The 26,816-nt window shown below is 37.4% G+C and overlaps 1 protein-coding gene across 5 annotated transcripts in view; it reads left to right on the plus strand.

Annotated features, from left to right (window-relative positions):
* Positions 1-26,816, plus strand: part of HHIP (hedgehog interacting protein) — a 93,551-nt gene that overhangs the window by 50,325 nt on the left and 16,410 nt on the right. For all 5 annotated transcript variants that reach the window (XM_072773437.1, XM_072773433.1, XM_072773434.1 and 2 more), the window contains exons 5-11: positions 6,691-6,842; positions 7,215-7,388; positions 8,020-8,163; positions 11,967-12,088; positions 14,723-14,846; positions 15,804-15,934; positions 18,021-18,102. In XM_072773437.1, coding sequence (XP_072629538.1) covers positions 6,691-6,842; positions 7,215-7,388; positions 8,020-8,163; positions 11,967-12,088; positions 14,723-14,846; positions 15,804-15,934; positions 18,021-18,102 — 929 coding nt within the window. The remainder of the gene's footprint in view (positions 1-6,690; positions 6,843-7,214; positions 7,389-8,019; positions 8,164-11,966; positions 12,089-14,722; positions 14,847-15,803; positions 15,935-18,020; positions 18,103-26,816) is intronic.

Consider the following 26,816-nt stretch of genomic DNA (forward strand, 5'->3'; position numbering starts at 1 on the left):
TTTAGGGGTTTTAGGGAGGCTTTATTATGTTTGACTGATTAACTCATTAGATGTGACTGGTTAAATCCTATGCACTGATAATTGAACTCAACTTTCTGTTTCTCTTCCTTCCCTGGAGATTGGCAGGGGTGGGGGTTCAAAGTTACAATCCACAAATCACATTTTTTGGTTCCTCTGGCTATCAGCCCTCATTCTGAAGCTCTCCAGGGGCCTGCCAAGAGTCACTTCAAGTGACTGCCAAGTCTGCCAAGACTCAGGTAAGGTTGACAGGGGTTTATTGTGAATAACAAAAGATACTCCTGTCACTCAGGAAATTCCAGGGGTTTTAGGAGCTCCAAGCCAGGAACCCAGGACAAAGACCACAAATATATTTTTCATTATACCATAGAACCAAATGATGCAGGCCCTCCCATAAACTAACCCAGGATCCTCAGGGAATTGACTCCTTCTGAGACCAAGTTACACTTTTGGAACTACTGAAAAGCATTGCTTCTCATTTTTCCCAGGAGTTGTGAAGAAATTAATGCTCTATAGGATGTTTCGAAACTTATGAACAAAACAAAGTAATACAGGTATAGTGAGCTTAAAATCCTCTAGTTAGTAGAAGTGGTTTGTCTACATTTAATTTTTGCCTTCTTTGCATCCTGTGATTGACACAGTAGTATTGCTCATGATTGAGTTCATGTATGTCCATATGTTACCTGACAGTCTTCTCTTTCTCCTCCTCCTCAATTCTGAAAGGTGTTCTTACTTCATTTTGAAGGGTGGTGGTTGCCCTTTCATCACTGACAGTAAAAGAGTGCTTGCTGTGACAAAGCTTCCCTTAAGTATCTCTCTGTGAATTTATAGATGAACTTCACTTGTCTCCTCTTTCAGGATGCTCCCAGTAGGGCATGGCCAAGACGGCTCAGGTCATAAATTCTTTTGATTCTTTTTTAAAAACAGATTAAAATATCCATGTAGTAGGCAGAATAATGTCCCTCTCCAAAAGATGTCCTCATTCTAATCCCTAGAATATGTTACTTTGCATAGCAAAGGGGAATTAAGGTTGCAATGGTGTTGAATTGCTAGACCACACCTAGGGAGATTATCCTGGATTATCTGGGTAGGCCAGTGGCATCATAAATTCTTAAAAGTGGAAGAAAAAGCAGAGGAGGTCTGAGTGGTGCCATAGGAGGATTCATCCCCATTACTGGCTTTGAAGACAGAGGGAGGAGGACAAAACCAAGCCAGATGGCTTCTAAGAAGCTGGACAGGAAGAGGAAATGGATTATCCTCTAGAGCCTCCAGAGAGAAACACAGCCCTACTGACACATTTATTTTAGCCCAGTGAGACCCATGTTGGATGCTAACCTACAGATTTTAAGATAATAGATTTGTGTTGTTTCAAGCCACTTAGTGGTAATTTTTTTACAGCAACAACAAAAAATGAATACATCTGGTATTGTCTTTGAACTAACAATTCTCAGACAAACCTATTTCTCATTTCTGAATAGCAAAAATTTCTAGTCTAAGAGAAGCAATGTTTTTTGCATGAGGAGGAGCCCACATTGATTTCCAAGTTCTCTTGTTCCTTTCCTGGTGTGTGACAACAAACTGTAGATACATGAATGACAATAAGGGAAACCTGCCTCCTAAAAAAAAGTATATTTTTTATAGAAAATTTTAAAAATATCACCATTCTCTTCTTATATTAATTGTCAGAAACTCCTTCCTTATTAAGAGAACACCAATTCGACTCAAGGTCTTGATTCATATCTGTGTCCTATGCATAAAATAAACTGGAAGATGATCTTACTGTTCGCAGAAACTCTACCTAATATTCTTCATGTAATTTAGATTTCATAAAACCAAGCTTTTTTCTTACCAAGTTTTAGAGTGGAGAAACTTTGGGTGCTAATATGCTAATTAGCCTGTGTGTCCAAAATTTCCCAGAATATAAATTCCGTTTACTACTTGTTTTTTGGGCCATGCACTTGTCTATCTAACCATGTAGCAACGTTTAACTCTCTCCCAACCTCGCACCCAAAAATCAGCAGCACAAAGTATGATGAGTGAAACAACTAAAAACTTACTATGTTATCTGACTTTGTTATTTGTTTTCATATATACTATTAGCTTCTGAAGGATAGAGATTGGTTCTTACCAATTGTTTTGTCTTATCCCTGGTACAAAGCATAATGCCTAACACATAGTAGGTATTTAATAAATATTTGTTGAGTGAATGTCAAATACAAACTTTTTTTTATGAACACTATATATAACAAGGTACATCTTGAGCTTAGCACTGCATTAGTTTAATTTACATTTCATTGCTTTCTCAATACCGTAAGGCCATTCTGTAGACTCCAAACTTGAAGTTAGTCATTTGCAAAGGGTCACTAAGAAAAACTGTGTAGAAATGAGAAACGATGGGATGCTTGGGTGGCTCAGCAGTTGGGTGTCTGCCTTTGGTTCAGGACGTGATCCCAGAGTCCCGGGATCAAGTCCCACATCGGGGTCTCTGTGAGGAGCCTGCTTCTCCCTCTGCCTGTCTCTGCCTCTCTGTGTCTCTCATGAATAAATAAATAAAATCTTTAAAAAAAAAAAAGAGAGAGAGAAATGATGCTTCTCGTTCAGGGCTGCCCAGTCTTGTCTGGTAAAATATAGAAGTCAGCATTCCCTGAAAAAAATTAAAGCACATTTTAAAGATTGAAATCAGAAAAAAATTAACTAACTACATTGGAAGTATGAAGAGAGTATTTTCCTTAAAAATTATAATGAATGATTATGCCTACAATTTATCTTAAAAAGAATAATTATATATATAATATAAATATTCTATGTATTATATATCATGTATATTATATAATCATTTTACTATTATGTCTCTTTTTCTAATGGATCCCTCCATTGTCTTCAAAGAAGAATATTTTTGGTCAGTTGGTTAGAACTTTGATGTGTTCCTCAGGGAAGAGTTGGTCCCAAAACTAAAGGACAGAATCTGATCTTGTATTCACATCGAAGTCATCAATACTCTTTCTTTGGGGCTTTTGTTTCTTTTCTGTTGACCATGTGAAATTACTCCTGAAAGCTGAATGATAACTAGAATGGCAGTTAATTAATTATTTAAAGTCTCTAGGAGGGTTTTATGGTTTACTCTGAAACATGGGTCAATTTAAAGTCTACAGGGACATTATTTTCAAATCGTTCAACTACTTGATTTTTAAAAATCATTTGAGCTTGGCATGGCACTGCCCAGAAGTTGATGCAGTTTGAGAAAGCTGAGCAAAGGGAAGAAAGGGTCCTGTGGTAGGTGGCCTTATGATGCCTGGGTGACATTTCAGTCAGTAAACTTAAAAAAAAAAAAAAAAAAGCATTACTCTCAAACTGAGGAAACCCTAACGCATTATTTGTAAATTACCTGTTGCCCATCTCTACCATACATACATTCTCAGAAGCATAATATGCACATCAAGGATTCAGTATTAATAATGAATTACAGAGTATAATATGAATGTTTTGATAAATCACTGTTTTTCACATAAGTCAGGATAAGCATTTTGGACATTAGTTAATGTTTCCAAAAGTATAATGTTAGAAGTTAATATCTTTTTGAAAGGAATGGTTCCCTGGACCATGACTTTTCCATTTGCCATTCTATTAATTGTTTTTTCCCATTTTTGCCAGCTTGGCTAAACTAATCACTAGAGATTCATTCTCCCCAGATGCTCACTAGAAACAATTTGATAATTTGACATTTCTGGAAGGAATCCATGATTTTCATTCCATAAAGCTACACATAATTGAGGGGAAAGGGTAGAGAAGAAGAAGAGTCAATAACATTAGTGCAGGGCTTTCCCCTGAGCCTGGAAAGCTGGTTTCTGTTGGCCTGCCATGCCTCTAGGCACCAATGCTCAAGATTTCAGGCTGGGCAGTTTTCTGGTGAAGACTAGTTGAAGCAGCCAGAGAGCCCTGAAGGCCTCAAATGTCTGACAGTGTTTCTGGTATTGTAGCCTCTAATAGATGCTGCTCCAAAATTAAACCTTTAAGCTCAATCAACATATTTCTCCATATAGATCTTGAAAAATGGCCCACACCTCAAAGATGGGTTTGCATTTGAGAGGTAAATCATGATTCGTCAGTCATATACTTCAAATAGACAATGTAACTCTGAAGACCCAATTCAAGCTAAATGTGAGTCTATAGATACTCCTGACATTGGTGGTATATCCCCCCTTCTCAACCCCTGAGTCATGTTATACCATGTAGTTTACAAAGCCAATTTTGAAAGACACTCTAGCATATTTATATAATACATTACATTTTTTATCAATATAGTTATGAAAGTATTTCTCAGGAATAACTTAAGAGTCATTAGTCCTATATCTAAGCCAACCAGATCACTACCTTGTACCTGGAAGTTAAGTTTAAAAATGTGAAATCATATGTAACAATTAAACAAAACGTACAAGCTAAAAATTTCAGAATTATGGGCTTTTTAAAATTGTGTTTTAAATTTATTTTCTTGTCATCCAAATATCTCATTCTGTTTCCATATTTGGCACTTCAATAAATGCCACTGATGCCCCAAAATTCATTCATTGGATAGGTGAATCTCTAAAGTGAATAATTGTCTTCTGTCACTTGTGGATTCATTTAAATATCTTTCCCCATCTTTCTACAGTGCATGAATTCTACGTTCCTAATTCCTGAGAAGCAGTTAGCACAGTTTTAAGCCATGTTGCTCTCCAACTCAAATTCTATTTCAGATGATTTGCTTAAAAACTACAAAAGAACTACTTTAAGCAAAAGCTTCTTATAGTGGAACACAAATATTTGTGAAGTAGGCATAAAGTACTTACCCTGCACTCACAGCTTTTAAAGTGAAATACATTCGGAAGAGGAATTAATCACAAACTAAATCCCACCCCCCAGCTTTCTTATCCATTCGCCAAAGAGGTTTAAATGTGCTTTTCTGCAAGCAGTCCTTAGTTATGCATTCCAGCTTTCATTGTCTCATAAGATAAGATACTTGTTTAATGAAGATATAAAAAAATAACATCCAATCAATATTAAAATCACTATAAAATGACCTGAAAAATAGAGGTTCATTTTTCATTAATCATAGTCATTAGATCTATACCCATCAATGAGATTGTTTTGATTGAAATTCATACTATGCATATTATGACATACAAATGGAGAGGTTGACTTTTTTGACGTTTGAATAATGCTTTGGTAGTAGTACTGGGAGATTTGCATCCACTTTAGTATTTATACACTCTTAAAATTTGGTTGTTTCCACTTTGTATGGCATATATCTGAAGCAGTTTTTATCTAATCCAAGAGATAAATCAAACGATGTTTACTTAAAGTGAGCTTTTACGCCTAAAACTTCAAACTCTTCAATCCATATAGAATCCAAACCACGCACAGCTCTTTGCTTTGGTAGTAATGCATGCTCTTCTGGGGAGAGAAGAGCATAAGGGTGCTTCCATTACTGAGTATACCCTGTGAGGAAGTCGCAGGGTTTGGAGATTATTGCCCTCCTGTAAGACTTCTGAGGGTAAGTTCCAGCTGTTGGCCACAGGAGATGTGGTGTGTAATGAAATCCCCTGGGCAAAGTGATGTACTAGCAGCAGTTGCTTCATACAGTTTCCATGTCACGTTTTTCACCAGTTTGGATAATTCCTCAGACTACAGAGAAAGCGCTCCCTGATTCACTAGAATTTGAACTTTTAGTCTCTGATCTGGATAATTTCAGATACTTTAATTTCATGATAGAAATTCTTAGACTACTTGTGGGATAAAACAAATGCTACAACCATATTGAGTTTCATCTAGCTGAGTTAGCAGAAAATAAAGATAAAATGCCTTTCTGTTTAAGAACATGATGATGTTTTAATTGTTACAGCATTTGGCATGCCTAATGTATACAATCCTTGACATTCATACAATAACAAAGAAAGTTGTTTGGGAATCTTTCTTTTATTTCCTAGTGTCCCCTTTCCTCTCTGGTATTTCTCTCACCCCCGTGCCAGCCCTGGTTTTTAGCTCTCCTCCTATTTCTCCATCCTTCTATAAAGAAAGCTCTATGCTGTGAAAGACACACGTAAAAATACCTCATTCCTATGTAGATGGGCCAAGGCTGCTTATTACCTAGTTATGATGAACAGACCACCACCGTTGTGACAACTGATGTAGATGCCTCCAGGGTAAAACAAAGGTTTACATATTACACAAGCAATTTAACTGTTTTCTAAACATATTGCCAAGACAGTGGGAGTTGGCAGCCCACACTGTGTTTTAGGTTTGGGAGACTTGGATTAGAAGTGACTGCTGATTATGAACCTTTTTATTTGTATTCTATGAACTACAAGCAACCTAGTAACCCAGCAAAGAATTCTTCACAGCACTTAAATTTGTCTTCCTAGCTTCCCAAGATTGCATACACAAATCACTTGACAAAAGTGGTGTAAGGGTCTTGTGCACAGATAACCACACAAGACAATTGTCCTGTTCTAACCCTTAAGGAGTGCTACAAAGTGAAATGTTTTATAATCCTTTTTTGTGCAGTAGCCCAGGAAGAAAAGAGTTTGGGCAAAGATTATCCAGAAGAAAGAAAGAAAGACTCTTTTGGGGTTCCAGTTGAAACACAATAAAGAACATAATTAACTTCACAATTCTTTGTTTTTCATTTGACTGCAGGGAGGAGATGAAAGAGGTCTGCTAAGCCTTGCATTCCATCCCAATTACAAGAAAAATGGAAAGCTGTATGTGTCTTATACCACCAACCAAGAACGGTGGGCTATCGGGCCTCATGACCACATTCTTCGAGTTGTGGAATACACAGTATCCAGGTATCACTAAAATGCCCTGCGGCATAAATATTCTTCAACCGTATTTTCTCATGATCTCTTCCTAATTATTTTAGACGTGAAGGTGACAGTAATTAAACCACAATCCCCATCTTGCTGAAAACCGCACATGTGTACTTAAGGAGAATTGAGAGAAATGGTAGCTTTGGCACTCAATGCTCTTTCAGCCTACATGCTACTTCTGAAACAAAAAATAATGTCATTTATCGGTAATTTTTATTAGATCCATTTCAAGTGTATGTTTCCTAATTTACATGCCAAGTGTCTGCTCCCCTATTTGTGTACCATTTACTTTCTGGTGGGCTCATGTTCCATCTTTAACAATTATGGTGTTGCTTCCTCATCACAATGTAGAAAAAATCCCCATCAAGTTGATTTGAGAACAGCCAGAGTATTTCTTGAAGTCGCAGAACTCCACCGGAAGCATCTAGGAGGGCAACTGCTCTTTGGCCCGGAGGGCTTTTTATACGTCATTCTTGGTGACGGAATGATCACGCTGGATGATATGGAAGAAATGGATGGGTTAAGGTAAAAAAAAAAAAAAAAAAAAAAAAAAAAAAAAAAAAAAAACCACCCCTCCCCTCCCCATGATGTTAAAATATTAAGAGTCAGCCAGGGAAAAGGGGTCAGAGCCAGTCAGTCAAGAAATGTCTTTGGGGAAAGAAACAAACCAAACAAACAAAACCTATCTTTGAATTAGGTGGCCTTGGTTAAATATTTAACTTTGGTTATGAGTGCATTTGTAAAGTAGAGAAGAAGAATTCAGTCGTATGCTGGAGGGTATTTTGGGAAGGCCTCGTAGCCAGAGTTGTAAAGTGCATTATCCGGGGCCAGGTTTACACTGCGCCCCCAGATACACACAGCCCCCGCGCCCTTGGGCTGCCACCCTGCGTGCATGGGCTAAGGCTGTGGAGCAGCTGCAAGATGCGGCTCAGTAAGGGTGCTGCAGCCTGGCCCCGAGGGCTGCGTCTCGGTGTGCCGCTTGTCTGAAACCAGACTCCCCCTGCTTCCATTTCCCGCAATATGGAAGATGTAGCATTAATACTTCGGTCTCGAGGGAGGGAATTCTTTTGACCATAGAGCAACTCCCCACATTTCGGTTTAGGTGAAGTACATAACGGAAGCAGAACACACTGAACGTTGTCCTACAATTTCTCAGTGATTTCACAGGTTCAGTGCTCCGACTGGACGTGGACACGGATATGTGCAATGTGCCTTACTCCATACCGAGGAGCAATCCGCATTTCAACAGCACCAACCAGCCCCCAGAAGTGTTTGCACACGGCCTGCATGATCCAGGCAGGTGAGAAGCAATCTCGTCCTCTTGCCTGCCATAAAGACAGGCCGGGCCTCGGGAACTGGGAGAAGAAAGAGGAGCATCCATGGGTGGCATCCAAGGCTGCGCCTCCAAAATCACCAGCTCATTATCTGAACACTCTTTCTTCTATTAATGTGTGAAGCAGATTGAGGAGACAGAGTAGACATATGTAAAGGAACACATTCATGGAGAAAAATTGCCATAAGGTTCTAGAGTGTTATTAGATCAACACTGTTGGACTCGTGTAATGAAGACTTCAGTTGTTCAAACTGAGAGAGATAACAGACCTTTTAAATTTTCTCCTTAAACCCTTCTAAATGGGGATCCCTGGGTGGCGCAGCGGTTTGGCGCCTGCCTTTGGCCCAGGGCGCGATCCTGGAGACCCAGGATCGAATCCCACGTCAGGCTCCCGGTGCATGGAGCCTGCTTCTCTCTCTGCCTGTGTCTCTGCCTCTCTCTCTCTCTGTAACTATCATAAATAAATAAAAATTAAAAAAAAAAAACCCTTCTAAATGAAATTTTCCATACACAGTAATTTTTTAAGTTTAGTTTTTAAAAACATTTATTTATTTATTTGAGAGAGAGGAGAGGAGGGGCAGAGGTCAAGGGAGAATCTTAAACAGATTCCACACTGAGCACTGAGCCCCACGTGGGGTTCCATCCCTCCCTGAGCCAAAACCAAGAAGTGCCCCATTTCCATATACATTAACTGGAGGTGGTAATAGCTATCTTGTAAGGGTGCTATAATGATTTAATACAAACCTAGAAGTAAAGCACAAAGGGCCTGACACACCTGGTAGTTTTAAATAAATTATAGTTCTTATCATAGTTTCACTTAATATATGATGATCAGTGTCAGTTTGTAAGGAGTTGAGCCCAATGTTAACATATTTTCACTTAAAAAAATGGTAAATACTAAAGTAATTCATATGGACTGTTTACTATAATGAACTATAAAGAAAGGAATACTAAGATGTATATAGAGTGAGAAATTTGGGGTACACTTAAAAATGCTATGAAGCATAATATAGCAATTCTATGATGAAAGCTTGATTCAATCTGTGGTCTCTTATTCATACTATGGGATATTTGGCCATATTCATTCATTTACTGGCTAGGTTATTATTGCTATTTAATGTTTATTGAGTGTTCACTATGTGCAAGGTGAGTATTTCTCAAACTTTTTATTTTTATAATCCCTCATGCCCTTCATCTCCCCTCCATCAAAGTCCAAGTCTACAGTTCATTTCCTTTTTGGCATCTCAGCAGATCTTAAAATCTGTGCGACAGGGAATACTTAAGGTGGGTTCAGGATGTGGAGGAAACTGTCACATTCCATTCCTATAGCTCAGAACTCACAGATACCACCGCAAAGCAGCACTTTGAAGTGAAGCTGCCTGAGTCACCACAATCTCACTGGGGTTTTCATGCAACCTTCCCGGGGGTCCTGGACCCTCACTGCAAAAACACAGGGTGAGGCGCTTGACAGGTCTTGCAAGTGGCGGGATGCCTGTGCTGTGGAGTCTTACCTGCTGGCAGCAGCGGGCTAAAGGGAAGTCGTGCCTCCCTCCAAGAGTATTTCAAGCAGAGAAAGATTTAATAAAGCAGAAAGGAAACTAAAACAATTATTGGCTAAAAGTAAAACTGGCTTGTATTAAGCACTTGGGTGCAGAGTACTGTACTAAGTATCTTACCCCATTATCTCATTTATGCCCCTCAGCAGGACTCTGTGGTAGCTGGCATTGAACAGAAGGCCTAGATATTTCCCATAGACCACCTGGCCCCCACGCAGGCATAGCCTCCCCATTTGCAACATCTACCACTGGAGTGGGACATTGTTACAATGGATGAACCTACACTGACACTTCGTTATCACCCAAAGTCCAGAGTTTACCTTAGGGCTGCCTGGAGGTTGTACACTCTATGGATTTGGAAAGATACATAATGACATGTACCCACCACATGGTATCATACAGAGAAGCTTCACTGTCTGACCTCTTTTTTTCCATAAGAAAGTAAAGGTTAGAAGGGCCAGGTGGTTCACAGTGGCCATAATATTCATCCTGAGCTAGGACTGATGGCTTCCCCACCTTCGGGAGACCTGGCCTTTTCTTCTAGATTTACTCTTTTCTGGATAGAAAGAGGTCAGACCTTCTTTTGTCTCGGTTTCTCCATCTTTACAAGAAAGACAATACAGGGAAAATTTCTCCCCCTGTATGGATTTATTTTTTTTATATATTTTCTTTTCTTTTTTTTAAGATTTTATTTTTTTATTCATGAGAGACACACACACAGAGAGAGAGAGAGAGAGAGAGAGGCAGAGACACAGGCAAGGGAGAAGCAGGCTCCATGCAGGGAGCCTGACATGGGACTCGATCCGGGGTCTCCAGGATCAGACCCTGGGCTGAAGGCAGGTGCTAAACCGCTGAGCCACCCAGGCTGCCCCCCCGTATGGATTTAATTCCACCTTAAGTCACATCATGTCTGTGTCATGTTCCCTGCCAGGCATTGTACTCTGTGAATCATTGAATTAAAGAGGACAATAAAGGGACTGTTGCCACAGAACAACTAACTCATCTTTGGCAGGTCAGGCTTATAGTTTCCCTATTATGAATGGGATCATTTGGATGTAACAGTTTTTGTTTTGTAGTTGTTACTGTTGAGATGATTGCTACATATGACTCTTAACGTCTTTTAAGATCCAGAACTTACTCTCAGGTTGTTTTTTTTTTTTTTTTTTTTTTCTATTTTATTTAATAGCCCCAAAATGGTTTGGTTTGGTTGTCAAGTCATTAATGTATTTTGTTGATCTAAAACAGTGATTCCCAATGGCCTGATTTTGCCTCCAGTGAACATTTGGCAGGGTCTAAAAACATTTTTGGAGGGGTTCGGCTACTGACATCTAGTGGCTGGAGGCCAAAGGTGCTGCTAAACATCCTAGTGTTCCTTACAGAACCTCCCCTCTCCTCCACCTTCCAGTCCCCTGCTCAAAGAATTATCTGGCTCAAAATGTCAATAATGTCAAAGTTGAGAAACCTGAAAACAATTTAACACTATTTTCCACATTTGTGAGAACTTCAAAAATTATATTATACAGCTTAATTTTTTCCCCAACCCAAGCTTCACATGCCCATTCCCTCATGAACTTAAACATCCAACAAATATTGAACCCGTTTTATGTTCCTGGGTTTGAATTAGGTAACAAAAATACAGTGATAAAGAAGCTGGAAGTGGTCCCTGTGCTCATGGAGTTCACAGTCAATGGCTTACGTCATAGAAATATTCTAGCTCCAGATTGCAGGTGAGATGAAAACAAAGTCAGTGTAGAAGAGTGCAGTGGTCATGAGGACCAGCTTTATTTTATTCTCTAAATTGTAGTGCTCACTTTCTTTCCTTTGCTAGAGCAGCTTGAGCTTTAGAATATAGCAATCCCATGTAAAAAACACAAAACTAATGCCAAAACTAATTCTGATTTGTGTGTTGCAACTGTGAATTGCTGCTGCTGCTGCTGGTTCTCATACCTCATAACAAACCAACAAATGTTTTAAGTCACAGTGCACATTCATATTAGAGGGAGATACCAAGGGAAATAAGGAAATATTCTCCAGAGGTCATTTAGCTTCAGCAGAGTAAACAAAAAATCTGAATGTTTCTGTTGAGGATCCAAATGAAATAGCTTACAAGGTTCTTGCCAGTCCACAATAGGGTTCCTAAGTCAGGAATCTCCAGTATGAGTTTAGAAAAAAACCCTGGTAGGAATTCATGGATGTCCCCCATGTGTTATGCAGATGTGCTGTGGATCGACACCCCACTGATATAAACATCAATTTAACAATACTTTGTTCAGACTCCAATGGAAAGAACAGATCATCTGCCAGAATCCTACAGATAATAAAAGGGAAAGATTATGGTAAGTAGAGCATAATTCGTTGATTTGGCTTCAGTTTGGGCTTTGTTTTATTTTACTATATTAACTGAAGAGAAAAGGATTTCTGCAAAATTTGGGAAAGCATAAAAACACTGACCTAACAGTGGTAAGGGATTAAATTGCACAAGTCTAAAGGTCCAGTGACACTTACAAGCCCCAAGAGTTCAGTTTGGGGAATTACCTTTCCCATGGGTTGAAGTGAGCTCTGTAGGTCCAAAAATTTAATGGATCTTAAAAAATTAGCTGTTTATATTTTGCTCATCTGAGAGTCAAAATGAATAAGTTCTCTTTATTTGATACATGAAGGAGAACTTGTCTTCACATCTTATATACAGAGGAAAAAACAAGTTAAAGGTAAGAACTTTTTCAATACCCAATATGCTAGTCTCAGCAATTAGAAAAATTATGTGTTTCAAATAAGAATGTAATTTTTAAGGTGCTATTTTAGAGAAAACAACCTAATAGACTTGTTATTTACCCATGTCATGAAAATGGGATGTTTAGACATTATTTTTATTTTTAAGATTTTATTTATTTATTCATGAGAGACACAGACAGAGAGGCAGAGACATAGAGGGAGAACCTGGCTTCTTGCAGAGAGCCTGATGTGGGAATCGACCTCTGACCTGGGATCATGCCTGGAGCCAAAGGCAGATGCTCAACCACTGAGCCACCCAGGTGTTCCTAAAGAGTTTTAGAGATATATATACAAAATCAAGTTGCATAATGAAGGCCAAAAAGCTTAATATTTTTCGGTGTTTTCCTATTTACTTCTTTTGGAGGAAGCAATATATAGATTATTATGATTCAGAGAACACAGTAGATTAGGATTATTAAATTGAATGCTCCTTCTATTTACTCATTCAATGCAGATATTTATTTAGCGCCAGGAATGAAGCAGCTGTGTTAGCTCAGTGGTATTCAGTTATTTTACTTAATTTTTTTTCAGGTATTTGTGTGTGTGTGTGTGTGTGTGTGTGTGTGTGTGTGCATCTTCTGAAAGCCAAACCAAAGAATGATGTGGTTTGAAAAAAAATCTTATGAGTCACTGGTTTGATGGAATTTTGGCTATATTTGTAGATTAAACTAAATTCTCGATCACATTCATTGGGGTTCAGCAGAAACTGGCTACACTATTGATAACGTTACATTTATGTTTTCAAAACACATCCGCAGAGTCCTCTCACAGCAAACACATATATCAAATCGCCATGATGCACACTTTAAATACTTTACAACTTTCTTTGTCATCTTGACTTCAATAAAGCAGAAAACAAAATAACCACATCCACAGGACTTACTACATGCCAGCCCCCTAGTAACTTTATAAACTTGACCCATTGCATTCACCAAACAACTCTGTGTAGTGAGTCCTGCTATTGGCCACATTGTACAGATGAGGGACCTGAGACACAGAGAGGCTAATTATCATACAACACAAAGTGGCAAGGCCTGGATTTGAACCCAGGATGACTCATTACAGAGGTCATGACCTTCACCATTCAGTTATGCTGCCTTTCAGTGAACTAGTTAAAACTTAATCTTTTCTACTTTTTAAAATACAGTCACCATAACCACGTGGGAAAGGAGAATTACTCAAAATTACCATCTTCCCACAAAAGCTTTTGCCTAAAATACTGCCTATTGATACTGACTTATTGACATGAAGCACATAATAAATTTTCAGATTAATTTGCAACTGGCTTTCAATCTTTTCCATTGCAATTAGTGTAAATGTATTCAAGTATATAATGACATGCGTGGAAAGATTGAGATATTTGACTACACACATGTAATTAAAAAGAATGGCTGCAATAACATTGTTAATCATACAACTCTATAAACAAAACTATTAAAATGGTTTAAATGAAGATATTACTTGAGTGATGATATTTTAAAATATACAAATGTGGTTCAAAGAACTTTTATGTACTATACTTTTATTTTCATTAAAATATGAACTTTCAAACATTTTATATGACTTGACAGAGGTCTGGCTTAATTTACTAAACATATGCAGAAGCATTTCTACCAAAAAATCAATATTAAAACAATTATTATTTTTTTAAGATTTTATTTATTTATTCATGAGAGACAGAGAGAGAGGCAGAGACATAGGCTGAGGGAGCCCAGTGTGGGACTGGCCCCCAGGACCCTATGATCATACTCTGAGCCAAAGTCAGGTGCTCAACTACTGAGCCATCCAGGTGCCCCAAAATTATTATTTTTTAAAATATTTTAGTTCAAAAACTAAAAAACTAAAAAAAAATAAAATAAAATACTTTAGTTCTTAAGTAAATAACCATGATTTCCAAAATACTCAGATTCTAATTTTATTGAAAATTTGGTATGTGTGGCAATTTTAACAACAAGCATTGCAGAGCATCCCCATTTCAATAAGCTGCACAGGGAAGCTCTTTATATGTCATACTATTTTAGCCACAGACAATTATATTTATTAAATATCTATAACAAGTATTCATCATGGAACACATTTCATCATGGAACACATTTCAAATTTAACGTAAATTACCATAATAATATTACTGAGCCTGTGTTACTTTTATTTCATAAAAATATTTCATTTGATCTAATGTTGTGTTTATTTCTTTCCAGAAAGTGAGCCATCACTTTTAGAATTCAAGCCATTCAGTAATGGTCCTTTGGTTGGTGGATTTGTTTACCGAGGCTGCCAGTCTGAAAGACTGTATGGAAGCTATGTGTTTGGAGATCGTAATGGGTAGGTTTCCTGATACCACAATTTGATGTATCAAATGACATATCCATTGATGAGTGGACACACTACCATAAAATATTTAAATGATTGTCTCCCTTTGGGAGTCAGGTCTGGAACACCCATAAAGATTATTATTTTCTCATTGTTTCATTATGTATGACAGTTTAATTAAAGAACTTCCTAAGAGATGCTCTTTAAACAAATTTGATTAAGTTCATAAAATAATTTTTTGGAGCAGAGAAGTCTTCAGGTGGACTTTTCATATCATGTAGGCTTTTCCCTTCATCCTTAACATAATTTTACCATGATAATGAGTAATTTGAAAACTATTGTTATACATGAGTTGTGTGAATATTTTCCAAATTATTTGGAAATGGAAGGCTCAGAACCTTTATTTTTGCCAGACTTTCAGGAGTTTTAGAGAACTTAATTTGTCTCTGTCAATAAGAAAACTACAAAATTAAATCTTAGCCTAATTTTTCGAGGTCACTTTGTGGACGATTTCAGGAACTCTGTGATGAAACCCAAATTATGAATCTTGTTTCCCAAGTCACTGGCATTCAGGCATATGGCAGAGCTGATATGCTTGGTCGCTAAAAGGAACCAGAAAAGTTTACTGACCCCATGATCTCCCCCCTGTCCCTCTCTCTGATTAATAGCACAGCATGGAGTCTAGTCCTGGAGAGGAAGTATCATTCTCTGGATGAAGGGGAGGGCTTTTCTCATACTCAGGTACTTTTAGTGCCCCCCTCCAAACAAAATACCATCTTTAAGTACTTTCTCACCACATGAGAATTTCACAGTATTCGCACACATTATGGGCTATTTTATTTTTCCTTTTAGAAGCCAGGTTTATGGCACAATTATTCATTGTGAGTTTTATTTTAAGAATTTTATTGTGGTTTTTTTTTAAGCTAAAGCTTATTTTCATTGTAAGTTTACGGTATCTCTTTGTTGTAGGAATTTCTTAACCCTCCAGCAAAGTCCTGTGAGCAAGCAATGGCAAGAAAAACCACTCTGTCTCGGCAACAGTGGTTCCTGTAGAGGTTACTTTTCAGGTCACATATTGGGATTTGGAGAAGATGAATTAGGTACTGTACACACTATTTCTATGAAATTCCATTCTCACTCCCTTGCCCAAGAGGCTTTGTTTTGTTCTGAAGAATAAGTGTAACAATCTCATCCTCCATTTGCTGGCAGTGTACCTGCAGCAAGGGTGACCTACCATGGAGATTAGAGACGGCCCAGCTACCTATTCTCTCCCAATGACCTTTCTTGGGGGGGGGGGGGGGGGGGGGGGGTCTTTAAATCTTATTTCCACTCCAAAAATATAAAACTAACAAAGCAGTTGTTTGTAATGAAGGCAACAAAAAAAGAAATTTTTAGTCCTAAAAAGAGAAAATCTTAAATGTCTACTGATATTTTAGAAAATCTGAGCTCATTGGTTTCTGTTCTCTATCTGAAAGCATTTTCACTTGTCCATGTCTCTTGGAATAAGTAAAAAATTTGTTATAATCTCAGCCTCACCTTATCCTCTATTTCTAAACTTTTTTTTTTTTTGGTCCATCGAGGCACGCAGTTTGTACATGATAAGCTAAATTTGTAGATCTGCTTTCCAACAGAATAAAAGTTATCTTCTGAATGATGATCTGTGTTAACATACATTTGCTGGTGTGTTATGAAAATGTATGCAGCTTATAAGCAAAAAGAAGCTGATATTGGAATGCTATCACAGAGTGAAAATCCTCCTAATTTTAAATTATAGAGATAAATGTAGCTTTTATAATGACTCAATCTAAAGAATAGCGTCCAAACAAACCATGGCCACTATGCTCCTTTCGCCTCTAGGATGAATTTTAGGTGTTAAAAAAGAAGAGTTGTGTTTCCCATGTAAATCAGAATATTTTCCCTAGAAGTCCAGTTTGGGTTTTATTAATCAAATATAGAATTCATCAGGAAGAGTTCCATGCCATTCATTTAGGTTAACAAGAGACTTAGCGTGTATTTCAGAGCTATAGGACTGTAATGACTTAAAGATGAGAACTCCAATCCCTTTTTTTCTCATTCCAGAATCGAAACATTTACAATTAATTTTCCCTTGATACATCTCCTAGCTCACTCAAAAGTACCAAGAGATACTCTTTCTCGCTGAAATCCTCTATTATAGAATTTAAATTTCACTGGCAAACTCTAGTTTTAAAGTATAAATGAGAATTAAAGTGTTTGTGGCAGAGTTAGAGATGAATATTTAGATGTTGTGACTGAATCATTCTGATTTCCCCAGACCTTACTGCAAATGATTCACTGTCAATCATCCTGTTAGTGTCACCATCATTGGTTAAAATATCCAAACATCTATCTGCACATAATACTATGTTGGGAGCAGAACTAACAAATGAAGCATATACAATCCTTAGTGTCCAAAAGCTATAGCATTGTGTATACTTTATAATTAAAATTAAACATATCTTCCTTGAATTATGGCTTTAATGTGAAACTCTTTAGCTTTACTTAAGAGCCACATGGGGGTGCCTGACTGGCTCAGTCAGTGAAGCATCCAACTCTTGATCTCAGGGTTATGAGTTTGAACCCCATGTTGGGTATAGAGATTACCTTAAAAAATGCAGATAAGGTTAGAGCAATAAGGGAGGACATCATAGGCCACTGTCAGGACTTACTTTTGCTCTAAGAGATATTGGAAGTATTGAAACAAAGGAGCATGACCCAACTTAAATGATCTGACTGAAAGAATTTCTATAGCTGATACATTGAAATTAAACATAGAAGAAAAAGGGTAGAAGTAGGGAGATAAGTTAGGAGGCTGCTGCCTTAATCCAGGAGGGACGGATGTCTCCTTGCTCTGGAATAGGAGTGGACAGGATGTGGAAAGAAGTGATTGGATTCTGGATGCACTGTAAGGCAGACTTGTGCAACTCTCATCATCTTCAGGCAAGTGATTTCCTGAGGATATACAGAGATACATAGGCATACAGATACACACACACACACACAAATATGCATACACCTACACATACATATATACATAGATATATAAATAGATATAAAAATAAATGTAAAATATCCCATCTACCTATTTATATAAAATATCTGTTTAGGCAATAGGAAGGAAGGCCTTATAATACTATAGATTAACATACTGTATTTCTGTCTTCACAGGTGAAGTTTACATTCTGTCGAGTAGTAAAAGTATGACCCAGACTCACAATGGAAAACTCTACAAAATTGTAGATCCCAAAAGGTGAGATCTCTTTACATTCCTTTAAGTCAAGTAGTGTTTCTCCAAGTTGTTTTACTGTGTTCAAATTGGTAATGAATTGTAACTACCAGTCAACCAACATGAATGCTTCTGCCTTGGCCAGTATGCCAAGTGCTGCCTGGGAGGACCCTCAACTCCAGGCTGTGAGGGCTAGACTTGACTCTGCTGGACTCTAAAGCTTTAATGTGTCCACATATTCCTGTCATTCTTTGTGCTATCAGGGAGCGAATTCTATTTGTGGAATCAGCAAGCCCAGTTACACTCCAGAGGAGGACCTAACATGTAGGACTGTGGCTTCGGCTTTCATTTTGGAAACAATAAACCCTCCTCTTTTTTCCAGAAAACTGGAAACATACTAGCAGAAGTGACAGCTGTTTAGTATGATTTTTTCATCAGGTAATCAAGATAAGCTATTTGGCAGTTCAACATCTGAGCCTTATTTCAAAACTGTCTGGCAGCTCACAGCTCTCATGCAGGCTTCTGTGACTGAACAAATGGAAACTGAAGAAATGTCCTCATTTACCTCAGCAAGAGGAAGACTTGAATGTTGAATCTTTCAAAAAATACATTTGGTCCCCTGTTCCTTTCCACTTGCCCGTCACAACAGCATTATCTTGAACCATAATTAGAATATTTCATGAATAAAGGCAGAACTGTCAGCAACTGCTAAAATTATATACTATCAAAAATGTATTAGTCATAAGCTTAGAAATGACTGTTACCAAAACCTAAGTTCTCAGATACCACCCCTGTTGTCAGACTGTAGGTACAGCATGCTGTGAATTTCAAATTCTCTCTGTACTAACTTATCTTTGTGAACCTATTTGCATATTTAAATTCCCATATTTCAAGTCTCTTTTAGAAGAATAAATTCTAATAACCTAAAAAACTTCCTAGAAGCATGAATTTAGTTCCACTTTAAAAATATTATTTATAAGTCATAGCATATGTTTTTTTCTGGAAAAAAATCACAGACTAACAAAATAGAGATTTTCATCCTTTTCCCATACCACAAAACATGATGTTTCTTGAGAAAACTGTAAGTTGGTGTTGGTACTACAGAATAAAAAGAGGAGTAATCAATTCTACACGGTCTCTCGGCATATCCCATATACTCACCTGTCACACCCTGATCACATTCCTCCTCTATGTAACAATCCAAATTCTCCTCCAAAGAAAAAGAAGTACCCATCTATGCCTTGTAGAAGACCTTTTCCTCCTTGGGTGTGAAATGAATGCCCTCTTTGTAAAAAGCAAAGTAATGAATGAAAAAAATATCAGACACTTCTGTGCGGTTGAAGTTGGCAATATTAAAACAAAAATCAAACAAAGTAGCAGCATTCTCATGATGAAAAATAATGCTAGGGATTTTACTCAGATCGAATGCTCTTCCTTTCCAAATAGTGGTCGTTAGTCCATTATGTTTGTCAAAGTTGATCTGCTTTTACAGGCTTCCTGGTAGTATTAGAATGAATTCTTCCGTCTTCTCACAAAATCTTTCTCTCTTCATCTGGATTGTTTAGTCTGCTGGTGGTGAATTGAGGTGAATTTTACACCTTCAGTCCATTATTAGTGTCTAATTACCAGAGTTTCCATAAGGGACCTTGGCTTTGTGATCTTGGGGCCTCCTCTAGTAGGGTGGTCTCAGAGTGACATACCTGAAAGGCCTGACTTCTCATTATGGTGCCTGTTTCTGGTGAGTCCTGTCACGTGTGGGGCCAGGGTTAAGATGTGTGTTTGGTTTTCAGAAGGTGGGGGGAGTAACAGTCCCAAACATGCTGTCCTCATACACAGGCATAGGCATAAATTTCAAAATGAAGCTGACTATAAGAAAACAAATGTTTTCATAAACATTTGTTGGGAGCTTCATGCTGTTTCAATTTGGATGCCAACGTTTATTATTATAGTATTTCTCCCTAGATGAGTTGAAGTTTTATATAAGCAGACACTTTAGTGTATGTGAACAGGATTATTTTAGAAACACAAGCTAATTACTAGCGTAACAGAGTTCAGAATGTCTGCTTCAGAGCCCAACTGTTTCTCCAAAACTTTTGAGGGAGAATTTGAAGAAAGAGCCTCATCAACTGAAAAGACATTTCTTGTTATAGACATTTCTTGTTATATCAAAAATCTAACTCAAATTCAATCTTAGGTTAATTGTATTTTAGATCTACTGTCTTTAGAATCACTTATTTTCAAACAGCACTTGACTCATGGTCCTGGAAGAGAATAACAAAGAATCATAAAATTTTTGTGGTTGGGGCACCTGGGTGGCTCAGTTGGTTAAGTATCAAACTCTTGGTCTCAGCTCAGGTCTTGATCTCAGGGGTTGTGAGTTCAAGCCCCATGTTGGCCTCCATGCTTGGTGTGGAGCCTACTTAAAAAAATTATATTCTATATTACATGTAATAGAAGTGACATTCTTTCTCACCATAGGATTTATGTTTTTTTTCTGTTTTTCCTTATACACACATACATACACACACACATTCACATATAAAAAAGACAAGGGAATTTAAAAACCATCTGCAATATTCTGAAGTCATTCTTGCAAAAGTAGATTAGGTTACAGCATTACCACCTCAATCTGTAAGGGCAATTTGGTCTAAAGTTATATGTTACATAATCACTTATATGAGTGTAAAATCATTTTGTAGTGAGTGTCCATCTCAGAAAAGGGTGGCAAGATAACCTTTTATAAAAATCAAATATCAAGGGGCAGCCCCTGTGACCCAGTGGTTTAGCGCTGCTTTCAGCCCCGAGTGTGATCCTGGAGACCTGGGATCGAGTCCCACGTCAGGCTCCCTGCACGGAGCCTGCTTCTCCCTCTGCCTGTGTCTCTGCCTCTCTCTCTCTCTCTGTGCCTGTCATGAATGAATAAATAAAATATTTTAAAAATTCAAATATCATTATTTATAATTTTTTAAAGTGAAAATGCAGTAAGACTGCAACCAGGTTTTCCTAAGGCTTAAGTAAAACCTAGGAGTCATTTAAGGAAAAAGTAAAGAAGGAGTAAATTTTCCTCCATGCTAGAATATTGAACACCTCAGGAATATTGTCAAAGGTAAAACAGCTGCATCTCATGAGAGAGTGCAGTTAGGATCCAGTCAATACCAATATCCAGCTTGCTGAGTCAACTCACTAGGTCTCAAAAAGTCTGTAGTCCTGGGTCTTGTCTGCTCTAGTAAGCACAAGAGGTGGGCAGTAATTTTAGTTTCATTTACTTGTGCCATCTAAGACTAATCAAGACTAGGAACAGGGGCATCCTGGAAGGACAGGGAGTCAACTGGTCTTGTGTCCGGAATCTTCCTTACTGGGAGACCCTGCATCAAGTTACTTCACCCTACTGTGCTCTTTGCCGATGAGCAAACTGCAGATGATCATTCTGCCCCTTCCTCATTTCCACAGAGCGCTTTTGAAGATAATTAAATAATACACTTAAAACATAGTAAGTTCTTTAATATTGTTGGCATTCATTCTATGCATTCAAGAGTTATTTTCAGGTGGTTTCTCAACTTTTAAGGTTGTCTTTCCAAAACTGGGGTAAGAATATCTGTGGAGCTTTCAAGAGCTCTTAATACTTAGTTTCCAAATGTCCGAATCATGTCCTGGATGCGTGTTCTTAATTAAATCTTTTCAGAATCGAACAAATGCTCCTGTGGGGTAGAAATTAAAGAATTCTAACAGTTATGTACCTTCTAAGCTTTATTTTTATAGAACACAATTTTTTTTTCACATTGCTGCCAAAGATTCTTTAATTTTTGTATCAGATGAACTTACACCAAATGGCTTTTTTTTTTTTTTGAAACGTTTCCAGGGTTATTTCTCCAGGAATTTGTAAAACAAAATTATTCTTAATCATATTAATTTAATTACTGTGTACCCAGTCTCACTATATTTTGATATATCATTTATCTGTAATCTAACCAAGTCACACAGACCATTCCCTTAAGAGGTCTATAAATTAACAATGCAAATTCCTGGCTTGAGAGGTCATTTTACAGAAACGTGTATCCTCAAACTCCTGTGTGACCAGTATCAAAAACAGCTCCCCCCAGCCTCCTCCCCACTCTTCCCCTCCATGGCCCTACTTACTGCCTTTTGTTTATTTTTTTCTTAATATCTTCATCCTACTCCTTATTATACTGGATGCTAAAGAGTGTTTTTTTTTTTTTTCCAAAAAATCACTTCATAAGAGGAAATCAGTTCTGTTTATCCTTCACATATGTCTCAGGGAGCCAGCAGGCAGCTCTGCCATCCTAAAGAAAGTCACACATAATAGAGAAGCTTTAGCCCAATAAGCCAGTCTAGTCCCAATTCATCAGTCAAAGTTTTATGCAAGTGGCCCCCCTAGGTTGATAAATCCCCACAGTGCCTGTTGACCCAGCTGCCAAGTCCTCTTGCTGCAGGCGGTGTTTTCATGGCCACCCTGACAGTAATACAAACTGTTTAGCAGCTCCATTGACCTTTCAGCTATTAACAGGGACACAGGCTCCACTAGGGACTAGTTTTCAAACATGACAGAATTTCTTAACACTGGAGGTCATGAACAAGTATATGCCCTATAAAAATCCATTCAGCATGGTGGATTTGAAGTCCAAAAGACCAGGAAGCATGTTCTACATGTTTGCTGTTATTATTTTTTTACATACCAATAACTGAAAGTGGTTATATTCTTATCTGCTGCTTACATTTTAGTTTTAATGTACTATATTTTATGTTGTGATGCATTTGTTAGTACATTTGTGACTAATAAATCCTTTCCAAGCTGCCATATAGCATTTGAAATTTTGAGGATTTATTATAAAAGAATGGGATAAGATCAAAGTAGAAACTTCTAATGAATGAACGAGCATACGTACATAATGTATGGTAATGGCCTAAGTGTAACTGGAATTTTAGTCCTACTTTACCAGGATTTGCATATGTAGATATCTGCACACACATTTAAACATATTCAGGTCACACACACCCTGCTGCGTAGAGCCATCACCTATTTCAAAATGAGTAGCAAATATTATATAATGATTCACAGAAAAAAAGTATCTAAAAACCATGTCATTTAAGATGTCCATATGAGGCTTCATATATATATATATCCCATTTCCTGGACATGTGGCATATGACCATGGCACTCAAAGGAATGTTCTGTTTTATGCTAATTACAGTCTCCCTTAAACTATCAACTTTGAATGTTGGATTATCAATTCCTAGAGTAATTGTACAGACTGCAATGAAGACTTGGTTGAGTTGCCACTTACAAATAGCATTTGTTAAAAAGACATAAATTGAAAAATACGAATAATGAAGCGTATATTTTTTCAAAATGAGACTCATTTGTTAAGAGTCAAAAATTCTTAAAAGCATTTCTTTTTAATTACCATGTTTCTTCTTAGCCTGGGACAAAAGTCAGATATTATTAGATCTTCTGAATTTTTTATAATTTGATTGTAAGGCAATTTATCATCAGATATTGCAATACTCGAAATAAAAATAGATTTAACCTTGCATAAAACGCTACATAAATTTGTAGAAAGATGTTTTCTACAGGAAGGTTTTCTTTTTATTCTTTTTTATTATTTTTGTAAGATTTTATTTTTAAGTAATCTCTGAACCCAACATGGGGCTCAAACTTACAACCTCAAGACCAAGAGTCACATGATCTACCAATGGGTCCAGGGATGTGGAAGAAGCTCTATTTTTTTAAAAGATTTTATTTATTTATTCATGAGATATACAGAGAGAGAGAGACAGAGACATAGGCAGAGGGAGAAGCAGGCTCCATGCAGGGAGCCTGATATGGGACTTGATCCTAGGACCCCGGGATCACACCCTCATGCACAACTACTGAGCCACTCATGCATCCTGGAAGCTCTATTTTTTTTAAAGGAAAAACTGCATCTTAGCATCTTAGCAGCTTTTTTTTTTTTAACTAATCCATCGTAGTCGAGTTAAATGCTTATGTGACTTGTTTTTGTCAACATTTACAAATGAATCAAAAAGTGTAACATCAAAATTTGGGAATTAGTCACCCTAAGAGTCTTGAAAGAGAATTTAAACCAACATTCTTGTGTTCTCTTAAAGGGAAGAAACTTGTGTCCAATTTTTGTTTCCCATTTAAAGCATTTAGTGTTATTTAAAATTTTTGACTTCCTATGATGTAAAATTAAAACACTGGTACTTCTACAACTTTAAGTGGAAAAAGATATTTTTTCGGTGATTTCTTTAAAAAAAAATACCGTAGGCTTTTAAATCTTGAATTATGATGTAACCAAGGTGGTTTTTTAAAAATGCCTATTTTCCCAATTATAGACATTTCTTATTTAGTATCTAACATTATTTTTTATCAATTATGGCTTATGAATTAAGTTTTTAAGTTCAAATCTTGCTTTTGGACATAAAATTCTGAACAGAATATATTTCCTTCTTTATATTAGGAAGCAGTGGCATTGACTTTAAATGTACCTTAATTTTTAAATCAGGAGATTTTATCAATCTACAAGAATCTTTTATCTGCTCACGTGTTCAAGATAATGTATTATCTGCTACAATGGGAAAATATAAGTGAGAACTTAGTCCCATTCTCTGAGGACTTTATTTTTACTCTAAAGTGGGAGATCACACATGTTATCAAAAACATAAATATTGTTTGAGATAAATAATACTTTGGGACAAAAATATTAAGCAAGAATATTATATGCTGTCAATTGCCGAATTAATGGTCCAGAAAGCTATGGAAACTGTGATAGGTAAAATTTGCCATGATTTGGCTCCGCGGCCCAGTCCGTTCTGCTCCACTGTGCATTTAACACTAATTAGCTCCCATATAAAAGAGAATGATGACTCCATAACATGGAAATTATGTAGCTTTTCAAGCAAGTATGGCCAGAATTACAGGAAAAATCACAACCCCTCAGCCCAGCTGTTAGCTAAGGGGTAAAATGAAAAACAAGTGTCCGCACTGGATTTTTGTCCCCAGTGGGGCCTTCCTGAAGCCTGGGCTCTCTACAGGTGCTACTTGACCCTGGTGTTCATAGCCCACCTCCGCTCCACTTTGGGTTTGGGTGTTCCTGAACTCCCCTGAGGCAACCTCCAGCTCCTGGGGGCGTTCCCAGGGCTGCCCCAGCTCTCCCACTAGGAACCAAGTTTTGCTGTTTTAGTGTTTTAGTTACAAAGTTGCACACATCTTCAGGGGTCTGTCCCATCCCTGTTTTTCCCATAAGCCCTGTTATTTTTAGTATGCAATTATGTAGCATACAAGATTTTTCAGCAATGTGTACATTAAATTAAAATGGAAATGCCTGTTTTTCTACATTCATTGCTAATAATTGGGTAGTCTAGTTTCTGAATTGAGGACGTTGAAAAATGCAACGGACATTGAATGCAATTTAATAAAAGTGAACTTTTTTTTTTTTTGGTTTGTAAAAGCAAATGACGTTATCATCCAGTCTCCTTAATTATTTTTCCTAGGTTTTCCCTTTAAGGAAATAATGACTTTTTCATTTCCTCATTTTCCCATGGAAATATATATACATTGAGTTAACCTGAAAAGTTGAATGAAGGACATCCACACACCCTTTTACATACTTGTGTATTGTGGTGGTGGTGTTTGGATAGTGAGATTAACAAGGCCTTAAATATGGGTGCCTTTCTCCTAAAGAGGGACAGTTGACTGGAAAAAACACTGGGCTAGTAGATACTTCTAGACCCACAGTCCCCTTCACCAAATCATCAGTGCATGTTTCCCCTTTGAATTTACAGCTTGCTTAGTCTCAGCCTAACCACCAATCAGCACTATTTTGAGTGAGCACATGCTTAGCATTTAAATTGCAGACCTCAACATGAAGACAACATTGGTCTCAGAAAAAAGGGTCGAGACCCAGGTCCACTTTTTCAGCACGTTGCAGAAAAGAGAAATATAGTAGTTCAAAGTGATATCTGGAAAGAAGACGAAACACTGGCTTTATTCATCCTAAATTGAAATTCTATAAATATACAATACAAATTTAAAATTTTAATATGACACAGAATGTATATAAGTTCAGAGCTCTTCCTGAATTTGAACTGTTTCCCTCTACTCCAGTATCAAGATTGCTTGGGATGTATGTAAAAAGATTTTTGCAGCCTACATGTGATATAATGTCAAGGACAGTATTCCTTAAGAATACCTCAAATAGGGGCACCTGGCTGGGGCTCAATCTGAAGAGTATATAAGATTCTTGATCTCGGGGTTGTGAGTTCAAGACCCACGTTGGGTATAGAGATGACTTAAATAAGCAAATAATTTTTAAAAATAATACCTCAAATGGTACTTGAAAAATACTATTAGGAAATGGCATTGCCATCTATACTGCCATGACGTCCCAAAGAGACAAACGTTGCATGGTTATGCAGAAATAGATTCCATTTTCGCTGTTCTTTTACCTGAATATGATTGTATTATGAATGTGTAAGATTCCGTACAACCAAGTGGAATTTGTATCATGTACTAGCTGCCACAAAATGGTTATCTGTAGTCCTAAAACAGGCTGCAAATTCAGTGGAATCCCAAATTCTACTCCTTGTAGGTAAACTGACTCTGAAAAGATAAATATCAACGTAAACAAAAAGAATTTAGTGAACATCCAGACTTAAAGAAAAATCAATTTATGTGTTGACCTTGGAGAAAAGCATTGAAAGGAGTATGTGAGAGATGA

This window comes from Canis lupus, chromosome 13 (assembly GCF_048164855.1).
Source record: "Canis lupus baileyi chromosome 13, mCanLup2.hap1, whole genome shotgun sequence".
NCBI lineage: Eukaryota > Metazoa > Chordata > Mammalia > Carnivora > Canidae > Canis > Canis lupus.